Source organism: Falco peregrinus, chromosome 14, assembly GCF_023634155.1.
Source record: "Falco peregrinus isolate bFalPer1 chromosome 14, bFalPer1.pri, whole genome shotgun sequence".
Taxonomy (NCBI): Eukaryota; Metazoa; Chordata; class Aves; order Falconiformes; family Falconidae; genus Falco; species Falco peregrinus.
The window spans coordinates 12,838,102-12,854,549 of NC_073734.1; the positions used below are offsets into that span (position 1 = coordinate 12,838,102).

At 39.1% G+C, this 16,448-nt stretch overlaps 1 protein-coding gene across 2 annotated transcripts; it reads right to left on the reverse strand.

Moving 5' to 3' along the window:
- Positions 1 to 129: 129 nt before the first annotated feature.
- Positions 130 to 15,070, reverse strand: NAE1 (NEDD8 activating enzyme E1 subunit 1). 2 transcript variants are annotated; one of them, XM_055818675.1, is made up of 20 exons: positions 14,910 to 15,070; positions 13,836 to 13,939; positions 13,688 to 13,748; positions 12,833 to 12,863; positions 12,128 to 12,199; positions 11,752 to 11,831; positions 10,568 to 10,677; positions 10,119 to 10,228; positions 9,465 to 9,527; positions 9,126 to 9,189; positions 7,922 to 8,013; positions 6,572 to 6,631; positions 6,350 to 6,483; positions 4,659 to 4,734; positions 4,255 to 4,294; positions 3,180 to 3,266; positions 2,059 to 2,151; positions 1,521 to 1,635; positions 1,395 to 1,444; positions 130 to 422 (listed from the first exon to the last, which is right to left on the reverse strand). In XM_055818675.1, the coding sequence occupies exons 1-20, from the start codon at positions 14,963 to 14,965 to the stop codon at positions 313 to 315; spliced, it is 1,608 nt and encodes a 535-aa protein (XP_055674650.1). In that variant the 5' UTR covers positions 14,966 to 15,070; the 3' UTR covers positions 130 to 312. The 2 variants fall into 2 exon arrangements, with proteins under 2 accessions (XP_055674650.1, XP_055674651.1); XM_055818676.1 differs by having other exon boundaries at positions 13,684 to 13,748; positions 14,910 to 14,943.
- Between the last annotated feature and the right edge of the window lie 1,378 nt (positions 15,071 to 16,448).

The window sequence follows — 16,448 nt, forward strand, 5'->3', positions numbered from 1 at the left end:
TAAGGGAACACACTCAGCCCTGCTGCAAACCAAGAAAACTCATGTGTAAATGCAACCTACCCTGCCCACAAGCAGCTGCGGCTGCTTTTTAATTTTCAAGGTGAATCAGAAAATTCTAGATTTAAAATATTCAGGATTTGGTATTATTTTATTTGTCCTCAGGAAAAAAAGAAAAAAAAAAGATAAAGTTGTTACAAAGAAAGGAACTTTAATTCGCAGGCAATACAGAACAGTCCCGTCAGTGGCAGAATACCACAGTATATACAGAACACAGCAGCAGCACCTGGTGGCAACAAACACAACATCATTAACCTAAAGCTGGAAAGTTGCTGATGTCTGTGACATCCCACTGTAAATGTAGGTGTTATTAAAAATTACAAACTGCCCTGTAATGACTTTTATAACCTCCTGTGCAGCTGCTCCTGTAAAAAAAGAGAGACAAACCAGAAGTTAGTTAGCACATCGTATTTAAAAAAACAGTAAAAGACTTATTTATCTTGACACAAATTAATTTGGAAGCACCTGATACAACTCCTAGAAGTAGTGAAAGGCATTTTTTCCTCCTAAGTATACTAACAGGCTCAGAAAGCTGCTACTCCAAAGGTCAGCTTTACATACACTGTGCTGTATATACTTCCTCTCTGTGTGTTTGTGTACACACACAGAGTAAAAATGTGAGCAGACAGACCCATGAAAGTTGTGAATTCTCCGAATGAAACAGAGAAGTTCAATTAAAAAAAACAACCATGTACAGTTAAATGAACTGAAGGGTCAGTTGACTGTGATCCCTTTGTGTTCTGCTGTAGCATGAAATATTCTGTTATTTCTTTAATAGTTATCTTCACATATTTTTCTAATGCACTGCACATACAATTTTTCACTTAATCAGGAAAAGATACCTACATCCATGGAGTATTTAGTACATAATTATCTTCAGCACCATATGAAGCCAAATACCATAAGTTAACTGATATATCAATTTTGAGCATCCATTAAAATGAACTCAGTTTTGGTAATACCTGCAGGTTGAATTAAGGTAAGCAATCTATATTTAATAGATACTTAACATACATATATTGTGTTAAAGGATTAACACAAAGCCTTCCAAGCATTTTATTTTTAAACACATTTTTAAGCTACTAGAATTGATCTGCTGAGATTTAAGTTTATCTGGTTTCTTTTACTGACTTTAAACCCCTGCTGTGTCTTTTTCTATACGTCACATCTGGAGTATGAAGTGGGAGGATTTTGTTCTAATTCTTTGACTACAGTCTGTGATTACAGTCTCTGCTCTGACAATACAAAGTAATTAACAGCGGAGCTTCCGACTCAAGTATGTACTACAGCAGGTTGGTTGGTTTGTGTGGACCTCAGAAATACAGTGGCATTCTTACCTCCCATGAAGGCAGCAATAGCATGTGGCTCAGCAGCTCCATAGCGACAACTGGACAGCAAAGTAACAATTAGTACTTTCAGGTCAGTTTTACCCACAAAGTCGACCCTTAAGATACAATACTTACAACTCATGAACATAGTCATCTTTCACCACTACAGACAACCCATGTTCTTGTAAGAAACCAGTAAGGCATGATTTTAGTTTTCCAATATCATCTTCTACCTGATAGTTGTAGACACCTGGAAAATAAGTTACCTGTTTCATCACAGAACTGTAACTCATATTCAAAGTTAATGGGTTTAAATAGCAGCATATTTTATTTTTCTGAAAAGTTTCTATGTTGATTACTATACTGGAGTATTAATACTACAGCAATAACAATAATTGAGTATTCTGTTGTTGGTACTCATTGTAACAACAAATTACTGCATAGCTGAACAGATTTATAACCCATGGAACCCATTTCAGTGGTATAAATTCAGACTTCCTAAGTTCCCACACAGAAAAAAATCTTGCTTTAATTCTCACATTCTTCTAGTCACATTAATATGGCAACAAAACTACAACTAATGCCATATTTGTAGCTTATAGCTAGTATTATAGTAAGTATTGGATCTTCATATTTCTTTTGATGACATGAAGTAACTCTGGTATTAACATACCTGGATATCTACCATGCTGCTTGTAAAATCTATCTACAGCCCGTAGCATCAAGTACAGCACTACTTCACTGTCTGGGTTATCCATACGAGAAACTGCAAACAGCAAGAGAACTGGTTAGCTAGTACAGATGAAACGGGAAAAGAAAGGTTTTGTATTACTTGAAATCAAGTATTTTCCATGTGATTGAACTGTAAAATCTGCAGTAAAAAGAAGTCTGAATGGAAACAACCTGCAGCTGAGGATCTCAGTGAGCCAACTGCCAGATACACAATTTTGACTCGAGAGTATACGACAAAACCATACCATATGTATTTGATATAAACTTCAGTAAAGATATTCACATTTCAACTGTGACAGCTGTTACAACATCAAATGGGATATCCCTTACTTGTAATTTTGGGATTTGAAACATATGCTTCATGTATTTAACTAACAACTGCAATTATAAAACAGGTCTTAAATCCCTTAACATACAGCTCAGTAGTCTAACTACTTAACTCACATTGCATATTACCAATTAGTTCAAGGCGCTTTCACTTAAGTTATAAATATTACAAAATGTACGCGTAAGCAAAATGCATACACTTTGTATATGCAAGTCCTCTGAAAGTTTTGGACAAAATGTATAAGCTTAATTTAAAAAATCATGATAAAAAGTATTTCCAACTTTTAAAGTTTTTAATATATGCAGGTTCAAAAAATAAAATGCAGTATTAAGTAACTAGTTTGCTAGTTCGCATACTGAAAAGATAAGCTGACAGGGACCAATACAGTTATTCTCATATCTTTAGTCAGGTGGAAGCACCTTTCCAGCTCTGTCAGAAACAACTGAGGTACAGAAAAAGAGAAATTTGAAGAAAGCTGTGTTTTATCATGTGCTATCAAGAATAAAATCTGCAATGACAAAAAAACCCAAAACATGCAATCTCTAATGCCATTCTTGAACTTTCAAAATCAAACTGATTTCAACATTCTAGACTTCAAAAAACCCATACTTCTAGTTGACACCAAATTATAAAACTGCATAATGAAACAGCACGTGTAATATACAATTCTTTGTGATAACAAAACCATTTCAAGCTGAAAATGCAATTAAAGTAGGTGCCAAAAAAGTACTTACTGATTTCATCCTTGTTAAAGGTGTTTAAACCATATTCTTCAGATAGAGATCTACATCGCACTACTCTGAGAAAAGCTGAGTTGCTGCCTAAGCAGAGGATGCAGAAAGGAGAACATTACCTACTTGAATGCATCACAAATTACTAAACACTTGTATCTCTGATGTGTTAAACATGAAAGACTGAAATTATAATTTCATTTAACACTTTTCTGTTTCTTTCAGTGGCCTGGAGTCATAAAATCAATTAAACTACATTTAGGTCTATGATCACAAGTATTTTAGTGAAATACTTCATGCCGCTTTACTTCTAGAATCTAAACATATCTGCCATGTTAATGTAACAGCTCACATGTTTAGCTCTCCTATAGTAATTCATCAATCACTGCCATCAACTTCATGTTTGCCTCTTCCATGCTGCAAATGAACATGGGTTCTCTCCGTGACATCTACCACTGCCCCGCATATTCGCAATTAACATTCTAACAGTACAGCTATGAGCACGAGAAGGTTCTTCTTCAGTATCATCGCTATGAAACAATCCGATGTGCAGCTGCTATGACCTAGCACTCGGGTATGAGCAACTGCGAGGTTCTCAAAACTCCCAGCATATGATATGTCAACAGGGAGGCAGCATGCTCTTGGCTACGCGCTTACAGAACAATTTTCCAGTTGCTCATGGATGGATAATCATGAGATGGATGCTCATCTAGGCTGCTGTGTGGACACGTACACATATCCAGAACAGACATAACCTAAAATGCCATCAACAATACTGCTCACTGCATCCCTGTTTTACCTTTTCAGACTACCAGAAGTTTTCAGAGCCTGCAAAAGTGGAGGACAACTGCTACCTGTTGTTTGGACCTGAAAAAACATCGTATCTTTTAAAAGCCAACTTTTATGGCCTCACTACTGAGAGATGCTGAACATATGTTACTTACACTAAAGATGAGGGATGCAACTGCTAAACACTCAAAAAATTCAAATACCAAGTTACTAATAACATTATAATTCAAAAGTTTTGTATTATTTGATCATTTGCATAAACACAGCAACAGAATCCAAGCATACTCACAAAGCAATTTTAATTCTCTCTCTGAAATAGACTCAGGTGCCTAAAAGAGAGAATATACTCATTCCAGTACATACAATGACCAGAGAATTTATATTTCCAGAGATACTAATATATTAATTGCTAAATAGCTTTTTTTTTTTTTACAAGAACAACTAGTTATCTTAAACTGCAAATTATACATCCCTGTATGTCTTATGTCTTAATTTTATATGGCCAAACCAGAAGTGATAAATAAAACAGACCACAGATATTAAATTTCATTAGAACTTACTTAAGCCTTTTGAAAACAATGAGGTAATTAAGCCTTCTCTTTTCATATCTGTCTCCTGCGATTTATTTCTGTACAGAATGTCAGGGAAAAAAATATTTGTAACCTGTCAGAATGGCCGAACATTTGTAATTACCTTGCCTAGGGATTGTAACAATTTAGCAGCATGGTTACCAACAGCAGCGATATCCTTCTTTGCTTTTTCACGGTATCTGTTAATAATAAAATAAGTCTTAATAATTAGAGTATAAAGCCATTGACCTCACAGTGAAGATAATTCTTTTTATTTTGTATTATGAAGATAAAATACAAGGCACATTAACGGATGTGAGCTACCTATTATTACCTCTGTATGATATTTTGGCATGGCTGAGCTGTTCATTAAACGTGTGGCTTAAAAACTACATGCTGAACAGTTTTCTAGAAGCCATTTAAAATTACAATTAATATTACTACAGTCAGAGGAAGAATATTAAGTAGTTTCAGTAAAACAGCTGTATGCCCTTCATTGGGTTTCTTTTATTAATTTCTGTATTTTTCTATTTTTAGCCATAGCATATTAGTTCTGTTAATAACTATGACAATGCAAACACCTCAACAACAGAGTATTTAATAAAATTCTATTTAAGAGCTCACTTTAAGGACTGCAACTGTTTTATCTGCAAAGTAAAACCTGTAATGCTTATTGGAATTGAGAACTTAAGTATGTAATGATTTGTAAATTCAGGACTAATGCTTACAGAATTCAGATTTGCAGGCTAGAGTATCTGCAAATCCAAGCAATTATGGTTTCATGTAGCAAAACAACAACACAAATTCTTGGCTTTACTGTCGTTATACAAAGCAACTTCCATGAAGCAATAGCAATCAATTATTTTAGACATGTAACAGGTTTAGATTCTTGATATCCATCTTTTTAATGCTATTTGTCACAGTTCTGAGGAATGCATCTCTAAAATTACAGATTCCATTTTAATTAGTAAATACTATTAAGGCACAAAATCCTTTTTCTAGTAGAGGCTGTGTCTCAATCTATGAAGAAACGATCAAAATATGTTAGAAATAATACTTTCTTACTTAAACAATTGAACAGGACAACTGCACAGACAGATTTAGAGTCTTCTGAAAGATAATGCTTCACTAAAGATTATAAAAAAAGAGGAGGATGAAGCAATCAACTGTGAAGAAGCTGTGGTAACACTGTAAGACAGTCTTTTTGCCCCAGCAGTTTGCATCATGTCCAGGATGCACAGGAACAGTAAGTTTATGTTGAGGATACACGCATTCAGAGATGGTCTCCCTAAAATCTTGATCCGCACTGATGCTGTTCAGAATTTGCAGTTCATGTTCCCCCACAAAGACTCTGCCCTTCCTTACCTACCAAGCACTCAATTCTAATGAATGCCCTTTGAAGGAAGTAACTAGTAAACTACAATTCCTGTACCCAGGTTGACATATATATTGAGGAGAAAAAACACAAGGTTGTCTTTAAGCAACAATCTGCTTTGGACAGCAGCAGCTGGGCTATGGGATGTACCTACAGGAAAGCCTTTACTGGACCTGGAACTAAGAAAAGTAGTCACTTACTAGCCAACCTTAGGAAACTGGGATGCACTGAAGGCTTAGGCCCTGGTTCCAAACGGCAAATAACACCTATACAGACAGCAGATAGTGCCAGGCTGCTGTGCTTCCCACACCTCGTCTCACTCCAGCCCCACATACACACTTTTTTTTTTAAATACAGGAATCCATGCACTTTGTGAGGTGTGAAGTCATCACTACTTACTATCATTAGTAACTATTAAAGGAAAAAAATTTTATACTTACACATTTTGCAATTTGATAAATCTACTGGAGTCTGCTATCATATCAGGAATAGTGCCCCGGACAGGCAGGCCTCCTTGCCCCTCGTTTGCCACAAATTCCTTTACAGCTCGAGCCAAAATCCAGAAAGAGGGTGACTGCAAATGCATGAGACACAGTTATGTACACAAATGTTACTCATGATGCTTTTTCTACATTTAAGTCTTAATTTAATTAATTCATTACCTGCTCTGTGAGTTTTATGCAGCAATCATCATTAAAAATCTCTTCAATACATCTCGGAATCTACGAAAAAAATTGGAAGTCGAGTAAATAAACAACCCAATCCAATTTCTTGAATTATCTCAACACTCATTACATAGGTGAGCCAACTGCAAGTGACATCAAATTCATGCCAAAATATTCTCCGAATCTTACATAGTGCTTCTCAGACACATTTCAAATAGTAGCACTGCCTGAGAACAAGGCACATGCTTCTGATCAAGATGAATGTTACAAACAAAATCTCACCTTAAAGATTTAAAAAAAAAACCTGGTAGCAAGCATCAGCAAAAGGTACTACCAGTCCCAGCTACCCATCCTATCTGCTAGAGGCAGAGGAGCAAAAAGGCTGGGGAAGTGAAAAGGGGCTGCAAAAGTAAAGTGTTTTGACTCCTTAACTGCTGCAGTTCACCCTGGCACAGAAACTGAAACCACTCCTTAATATCCGGGGTCACAGCTTGTAGTAGCTGAGAGGACAGCACTAAGTTTTACCTGCTGCTTCCTTGGGAGATTTAACATGACAATCCAAGCAAGGATCAGCACAGTTCAAATGAAAATGAAAAGTAATCTAGAAAGAATCACAGAATGTGCTTTTACCCCATGCAGCTTTTACAATTTACCATGGATGAGAGATGAAGGAAATCAGAGCTCAATTCTAAATCATGAGTTACTACTTCAGTATTATTTAAAACAATGAAAACGTCAATTTTTATGTTTTTAAGCTTGATCAGTTTACAAAAGGAATTTAACATGTTTCTTCAAGAGGTAAGTAGTGAATTTGCCGAGTCAGAGGTCCCTTGCAGCCCTTGATTTCTATACAGAATAAATACTGTATTTATTGAAGCAACCAGCTTCAATATGGCACAATTTCCACAAATGCTTTCCAGGTCGCTCGGCAATGTATTTCAGTCTATCATCATCCACACCAGTGACTGCCAATTCTTTGTAACTGTACCAAGCACTTAACAGATTTTCTTTTACAGGCTAAACTGCAAAAGTCTAAGACAGGAATGAACTACTAATGAACTCTGGTTACTGACTCACTCTATACTTGAATTCAAGTCTTCAAGAAGGAAAAGTAACTTCCTTGCATGAGTGAGGAAATAAAAAGAATTGCCAGGTCAATTCTGATTTCCAGAATTTCTAGTCCTGTATTACTTCACATTATTTCATTTAAAAATTGTACTAATCCTGCTTTACCTAAAAATAGATGTTGCAAATGGAATTCCTGTCCTAGAAGTGCATAATATGATCTGAAAAAAACACAAAGCAGTTGAAATTTCTTTAGTTTTATCATATAAATGTTTATTTTACCTCTGTTGTATTTAATGCTGTGTTCACATTCTTTATAGCTTCTTCAAAGTTTTCCTCATCTTCTGGGGTCCCATTTTCATTCTTTAGGATACCTTATTGAAAAGAAATTCAACATGCAATTCCCTGAATTACATCTTATTTATGTCTTACCAAGAGAACAGACTGGCTCTGCGTGTTTTTGTGGCATTAAAGCTAATCAGCAAAGAACCGAATTACCAGTAAGATGTATACATAGTTAGTTTTAGCAGTAGATTCTGCATATAATTCATTCTCCTGTGATGTTTAATAGCAGTTACTTGTCTCAAAAATACCAGTTTGTGTGTGAGAGATAATAAAATTTAACAATAACTAAACTAACGTAGATGGAAATAAAAAGGCAGTTCAATTCTCTTCCCCTTTCCCAATAATGTGTTGGGGTTTTTTTCCTTAAATTTTTCAAATACTTGTGAACCCACACAGCATGCCAGACCAAGGAACGGACTCTACTAAAAACCCGATTTAAGCAAAGGTAATTACTAGAGATCAGAACGTTTCCATGGCCCAGCCTGGGGATAAGGATGACAAAACCACCCAGCAATTTGCACATATGCCAACGTGAAGTGACAAAATATCAAAAATTTAGTTAATGTTTTTATTCTACAATCAAATATTTAAGACAGATGCATTTGTAAGATCTAGAAATACGTCAATTTCAGCACCTGCAAAATTAGATTAAAACACTTGCACCAATGACATCTGTTCACACACTGGTTATAGTGTATTCAGTAGCTACATAATCTGTCTCTCTCGACTGGTCATTCAGAGATGCAATAACCTGCAGTTTGGCGAGTCAACTGCCCAACCAACTTGCAGTTAATAATAATTCCAGTGTCAAAAGCCACCTGGTTTCCTCTATCACATTTTCCATGTTAATTACCAACATCTTCTACAGGATTTTCTCTTAAGGCCTTTCCTCCCACCCACATCAAAACACACTCCTGATCTTCAACAGCAAACAGTATGAAACAATGCCAAACTGCATTTATAAGCAAGTTTGCGTTCTTAAGATCCACCTGTATAAAACAAGCATTTAGCAGAAGAATCATACTGCATAGGCCAGCAGATTTTTCATAAATTAACCCCAAGAGAACTTCTGATTATTTTTCAGGTATTGCCTTATATATTTCTGCCAGTAGGATTGGGTGACCCCTAGGCCATATATTACCTTGCCGTATCAGCTGTCTGAAGGCTTCTTTTTCTTTGTAAGTCTTAGGCAACTGCTCACTTTTCTGAATTGAAAAACACAAAAAGATTTTTTCTTTAAAATACCTACTACTAACCTCATTGTTAGTTCAGACTGCTGAACTCTAGGAGTCTGTCATTGTTCGCATACATTCACTTGTATTTCAATTAGTTGGGTTTTTTTTAATGATTCTACCTTGTTATCTTTGTTACACAGTGCCAAAATAACCACCTAGTTTAGAAAAGACATCAATAATAAGAACAACAACAACAACAATAATAACAACAATAGACAGGTGACTTATCCAGTTTCGCAACATACCTCGTTGAACCATTTTGTTAGATACTTGGCTACAATCACAATCCATGGAGTGTGACTATGGTCCTGTAATTGAACAGCAGAGAAATCTTTGTCAAGTTGAGAAAAGATAAAAACAGGAAACAAATTAAAAACCTATTTTAAATGTCTCCTAACATCCCTTCCACTATTCTGAAGACACAGAACATGTTCCAGATTTTGATTCAGAAAGAACATTCTCTAACTACAACACAAACCATTAAAGTATTATTCTTTTACTTTAAAAAAAGGGTGTCTCAGCCAAGTTCTCCAATATTTTTCTGGAGTGGAACTTATGCTGTGCACAAATACCCACACTGCAAAGTTCTGCATAAGTAGGTAATCATAAAAATAAAAATTAAAGAGGGAGTGAGGGGGAATCAGTCTAATGAAAGATCAAGTCATTCAAAAATATTCCCTACCTCCCAAGGCCCTGACTTGCTTAAGGTTTAAATACACACTGTAACACTGGGGCAGAGATCAAAAATAGCACCTCACAACTGATTCTACAGTTGTCTCTGGTTCAGGTGAGACCTGACATCACAAAACCCCAAGTAATCTCTCAAGAGTCACTTCCATAGCATCCCTGCTCTATGCCTGCATCTGTCTTAGAGAATGTAGTGCAAACCACATACCAACCTTCTTGTCCATATGATCCAAGTCATAAGACTGAATGTGTTCCCTTAATTCTGGAAATGGTTTGTCCAGTCTCAGATCTTCTAACGTATTGTCAGGATGAGATTCAATAACTGTGAAAAAAATTATACAATGTATTTCACTGTGTTATGTTCAGCCCTCAAATCAGAGCTATACATCACATACAGTGTATCACCTTCTCACTGCTCAATTCTCAAAATAAGTGTTTTGCTTAAGTTAACTTTAATAGCAGGATAATCTCAAATTTCACTATTTGTGGCAATTCATAATTACTATGCATTCCTCAAAGAATGCTGCTGGTGATGAACTGCAAACAATGTAAGACTTAAATATCAAATACATCACAAGATGAAAAAAAAAATTCAGACTGACATTACATATGGAAGCTTTAAACCTTTTAGAAAAGTGTTTATTTCAGAAAACCCTCTAACCTGTATGTTCTTTAATAATGACTCTCATATAACCAACCAGTCCATAAGTCCTGCAGACGAGCAGAGGAACATTAAAATTCCAGAGAAGTTCAGCCAAACGCAGCAACGTACTGTAAGGAAAAACATATTTTAATTTTTTCCCAGATGTACAAGAGGACAACCGTTAATTATAACATTAACTCTTGTATGAGTTATTTGTGAAAAAGAAGCTGAGAGAACTAGTATTACCATAATTCTAAGCATATACGAATAATTTTATATGTGAACTTACACTAGGGCAGAAACGTGTTTATCCAGTTGCTTACTTATATTTCACTCCAAATACCAAACAAAAAACTTCTTTTGAGTTGTGAAAAAAATAATTAGATCTGTGTGTTGCACAAATGTAAATTCCAGTAGAGGCAGTTCTAATGAGAGATTTTTGAACAACACATAAGAAATACACTTTATTTGCAAGGGAATCAACACCTCAAAGATACAAGTTGGCTCTTATTTCTATGAGAGACAGTATCTCCAGCTCCGCTGTAAGGAAGGGGAGGAACAGCCACTTCCTTAGAAAAGCAAGATTTAACAATCATCCGTCCAGCAACATCTTGCTTCTGTGGAGGCAGCATGTCTGGTGAAACAGAAGCATGTTCTTCTCCCCCAGGTTTCTCAGTACTCAGAGCTGTCATTCTTGATCTGCACCTCTTACTGGAAGGCAGCATACAAGAGGCCTCTCATGAGCAAGAGGTAAAAAAAAAAAAAAAAACAACTCAAACAACCCCCAGAACTTCTGGTCTTGACAAACTTTACATGGGAAATATAATTACATACACATGTAAATTGGAAAGAGTTATACAAACGATAAAATAAATTTCCAAAGATCTAAAGTTATCACATACCCTATCATCTGATAGGTTTTACATTAGAAAAATACTTGTTACAGTGATTTTGGACCAGAAACAATTTTCACTACAAAAAAAGTATGTGACAGACAAATGCACCTGAAACAGCACCTGGGAGTCACACATGGATCTGAAACAGATTTTAAACTATGTATTAACATATAGAAACATGCCATTTACCGTAATTTTCCTTCACAGTGACAGAGTTCTGTTTTGCCAAGTTTTCCTGCAAGAATAGCCTGCAGTTGAAACCCGCTTTTACAACTGAACAAAATCAAACTTTAGATGATTCTTTACCTTTCTGGTAGTTGTGTTGCAACCACTAAGTTAAACCGACTGAAAAAGGAAGGGTCATTGTCCAGAAGTTCTTCTGCACTCTAATTAGTAAGGGGGGGGGAAAAAAACTGTCAGGAAACACTGAAAATTTCTGAATACACATTGTCTGTTCAAAATTGATCATAAAGTGTGAAGTGAAAGTTACACAATTATGAAGTTACAAAATAACGTTTAAAGTACATCAATTGACTTTTTGCAGATAACTTAAGATCTCCTTCCTCCAATGCTGTTTTATCATGAAGCTATTTCAACATTAAAAAGACAACACTTAGCTATTATTTCATACTTTTATCACGTTGCATAACAGGAAACATACAACTAACACAGGAAAACAAACCTCTTCAACAAAGTTTCCAGTAACATCATTGTTCAATTCTTGCAAGAGCTCAGTGGCACTCTGGGCACGATTCTGTTTCAGAACAATCAAAACAACATTTAACCACTTGAAATGTAATTTATACAGTATAACAGTACCATATATGTTACATACTAAAAACCCAAACAAAACCAAACACCTCCACTGCCACCTCCCCCCCAAAAAACACAACACAATTTCATCATAAGCTAGGGTTTTTTATTCCAAGCCCTGCTTATCTGAAGAAAAAATAAACCCCATAACAGCTGGCACTTGTTTGAGACCATTTTTAATAGTATTTTAAAAACAAAACTTATGTAACAGTTATTTATTAATTTCCAGCTTTACTGCAGAATTTCCAGGAGTCACCCATGCCTTTCTGCGATTAGCCCTCCATTTACCTCTCTACTCTTATCTTTACTCCTTCAACCTCAATGCTCTTCCACCTCACCCTTCCAAAAATTTTCTTAACCCTGTTGCATTCATTTTTTTTTGTGCAATCTCGCCAAAACTGAGCTTATTTTCTCACGAGCAACTAAAAAGTAAGCATGGGGAACTCCATCAGAGTAAATCGACTTTAACTTAAACATGCATGTTTTTAGCATTACTCATACTACTGTATTTCACTATTTATGGAATACTTCCATGCTTTCAATACATCTAAAGTGACATTTATTACCACCTTACCTGACCGATATGGCTTTTTTGTAGAAAGAAACTGAAAAAGAGACAAGAAAAAAAGCTACATGTCAATTTTGGTTTGAAAAAAAACAACATTAAAGCTACACTGTGTAGGGCAGAATATGTTGTTGACTCATGCACAACAAACCAAAGGGGACTGTGCTTTTCTTCTCACTGCTGCTGTGTTTTCCTCACCATTAGGTTCGTAAGGAAACTCTTCAATGCCCAAGCCACAAACCTTCAAAGTAAGACACACCAAGCTCCTCTAGAAGCCAGGATCATACAGCAGATTTTTTTTCACTAGACTAATGAAGGACTCATCAGTATTAATTTCTGCATGTAATGGAATATCCTTCTCCCTCATATAACCCCTGTAAGTAGACCAATTTTGTAGGTATCTACCTCAACTGTAAGAGAAAGTGATCTAGAATTAGTAGACTTTTTTTTTTTAACAGGGTTTGTAAAGAATTTCTTATCCTTTCCCCTGCTGCGCAGTCTTTCAAAGCTATGAAAGCTAATAAATGGTTATCAGTCACACTTTCACAATGATAAACTAATGGAAAGTTAATTATCTTCATCACCAAAATAATGGAAAACACATGTAGCCATGCTGAAACACAAGAAAATCTTGCATTATCATAGACTTGTAAGGTACAAACACAGCAACTAAGAAAAACGTCGAATTTAGCAGCTAACATGAAAGGGCACGCCGCATATGTCAATATCCAAAACCACAAAACACTTAGAGAAACACAGGCTTTTAAAAGTATTTTATAGGACTTCTTAACAAGTATAGAGATGGAACTATTTATAAAACCCTGTTACTTCTCAAAATGTAATGGAAATCAGTAACAAACCTACTTATTTCCAACATCTTCTCCAGAAACCTGATGCCCATCGACAATTGTAAATGAACCAATACCTTGGAGAAAAAAAAAATTAATACAACTAGGCATTATGAAGTTAACAGATACATTACAACGAAAATACAGAAGAGGTATCTATTTACCTGGTAGCACTAAGTTTTTGAGTATTTCGGTTCCTGTTGCTGTTGCATTTATCACACAAACATGGGCAGATTCTAACGCTTCTTGTCCGTGGTCACCCCACAATCTATATGGGGATGGAAACCAAAATTATGAAATTATTTCATTTCACATCATAAAGTCAATACAAAGAAAGAAATGAAAACAATTACAAATGGAGGCTAGTGTGCTACTTTCCATTCATTGTTGACAGAAGCTGAATAGTACTAACCAGTATAAGTTTTCCCTAATAAAATGTACTGTGGCAAACTTCGAAGTTTCTAACGAGCCCCCCGATTTTACTGACGCTTTGTTCTCTCCATCTTTACGCCATATGAATGCACGCACCTTGCTCTGTTGTCATGTATTTAACTTTTAAAAAAGTCACCAGGAGTCAAAACACTCCTTAGGCACGTTTTGTCCTAAACCTTAACACTCTCTTTTTCATCTGTTCTTATGAATAATGCCTTCCTGTATCGTTTATAATTTATAATACAAGACACTGAAACGCACAAGCAGATGGAAATGCCTCTTAACGAGTGTAGTCAGGTATTTAAAGCATCTATAAAACAGCATTCAAGCTGACATCGGGACCCGTCGGTGCTCGGTCACAGACGGCCCTGATTTCACAGGGACGGGCACGTTACCCGCCGCAGCCGCGGCGGAGAGAGTTACCGCACAGAAGCCGCAATCCACGGCAGCTGCTACCGACACCGTCAAGCGTACGCCAGCATGGGGGAGCGGCCCGGGCCCGCCCGCCCGCCTCCGGCCGCCCCGCGACCCCGGCCCCGACCCGGCGAGCCCCACACGCGGCCGGCCCGGCCCCAGCCCCAGCCCCGCCGCAGCGCACGGCCCGGGGCTCGGCGGCAACCGCGGCCGCCAAGGGCAGCGCCCGGCGGGGCCCCCGCTCCGCAGGCCCGGCGCCTCAGCAGGCAGCCGCTGCCGCGGGCCCGGGCCCGGCCTGCCGCGACAGGCGGCGACAGGCACCGCGGCAACCCCTGCCCGCCCGGCCGGGACGGCGGAGCCCCGCACAGCCGGGCACGCCGCAGCCGCGCTACCTCAGCTGCCGGTCGTATCGCTGCTCCTTGAGGCTGGCCCTGCCCGCCTGCGCCATTGCCGCACGGCCCCGCTGCCGCCAGGCGCTGCGCAGGCGCGGCCAGGCCCAGGCGCTGGGGGCCGCCGGCCTGTGAGGGGCCAGGGCACCACCCCGCCCCTTCCCACCGCCCGCGCCGCCTCAGGGCCGGGCCGCGCCCGCGGGGTCGGGCGGCTTGCGGGAGCGGCTCGGTGCCGGCGGGCTGCGCCCCGCACGGCGCGTTGAAGCACGGCCCCCCCGCGGCACCGGGCCCCAGGGCCGAGGTGCCCCGGCCGCTACCGGGCGTTACCTCCGGGCCGCGGGGCTCGACCCCGGGCTCCTCCTGCGGGTCCCGGGCGGCGCCGAGGCGCGGGGGAAGCGGCGGGGGCTTTGGCCGGTCCCCTGGGACGCGGAGGGGCCCACGCAGCCCCCGCGGAGCTGAGAGTGGCGGCTGGAGAAGGCGCTGCGGGCAGGGCCGGGCCTGGTGGCCTTGGGCGGCACATGGGGCTGGGGAGCCGCCAGCACGGGGACGGGGGGTGCGCTCTCCTTCGGGGAGGTGTTCCTAAAAATGCGGTACCAGAATTTCTGTTCCAAATGGGCCTTTTCCCTGACCGCAGCCCGCTCGCTGGTACGCGGCTGTGAAGCATTTTACAGCGAGCCGGGGCAGCAGCCCTTGCAGTGCCTGCTCCCAGAGAGACCCCGTTAGATCTGCTCTGCGGGGCGGGGGTGCGGGTGGCACTGGTTGGTACTGGGACAGTAACATCTGAACTCTCTGGTGCCTATGTACTGAGACAATAAAATCTGAACTCTCCTCTGCCGATGTACTCCTGTTAAGAAAATCTTTCTGGACAGGATCAATGTAGACTGCGCTATGAATGCGTACAAAAAAAAAAAAGAGAGAAAACTCTCCTGTCTTTAAAAGTTTCAACCAACATCTCTGGCACTCGGCTGCAACAACAAAAGAGAGGTCCTGAAATGTGTGCACGGCTCCTGCTGATGTGTTAGCCCACAGAGGGGCACTCTGTTATCCTTTTAATGTGCTTCCCTTCAGTAAATTTTATTTGCTGTACATCTGCTGGAATGAAGTATACGACAGTGCAATTATAATTTAGTGGTTTATGCCTTGCAGATGACCTTGTAATACAATACAGTGCTTCCTCTTTTGTTTTCCCATATACAGTATCTCCTCCCAAGTTCATTTTTCTCAGGCCTTGTGTTTGCTGTGTCACAGTAAATCCTTCCTTCTCTTGAAATTTCAGTGACTGTTGCAGTATTTGTAGGAATGTTCCGTTTACCAAAATCAAAAGTTCTGTTCTTGCTATCTGCTATAATTACACAGTTTCAAACCATAAATTATCAGAATTACTAGTTCAGACATAGTTCCAAAATATTGTCCCTGTTTCTGGTATAAACCAGCCAACTGTGTATAGCTTTAAAAGTCAAAGACAAGTAATAAAAAATGGCATGTGAAGGCTGGGAAGCTCCTGGGGAGCTTGGTACCTCATTCTTTTTCTGCCCCGCTTTC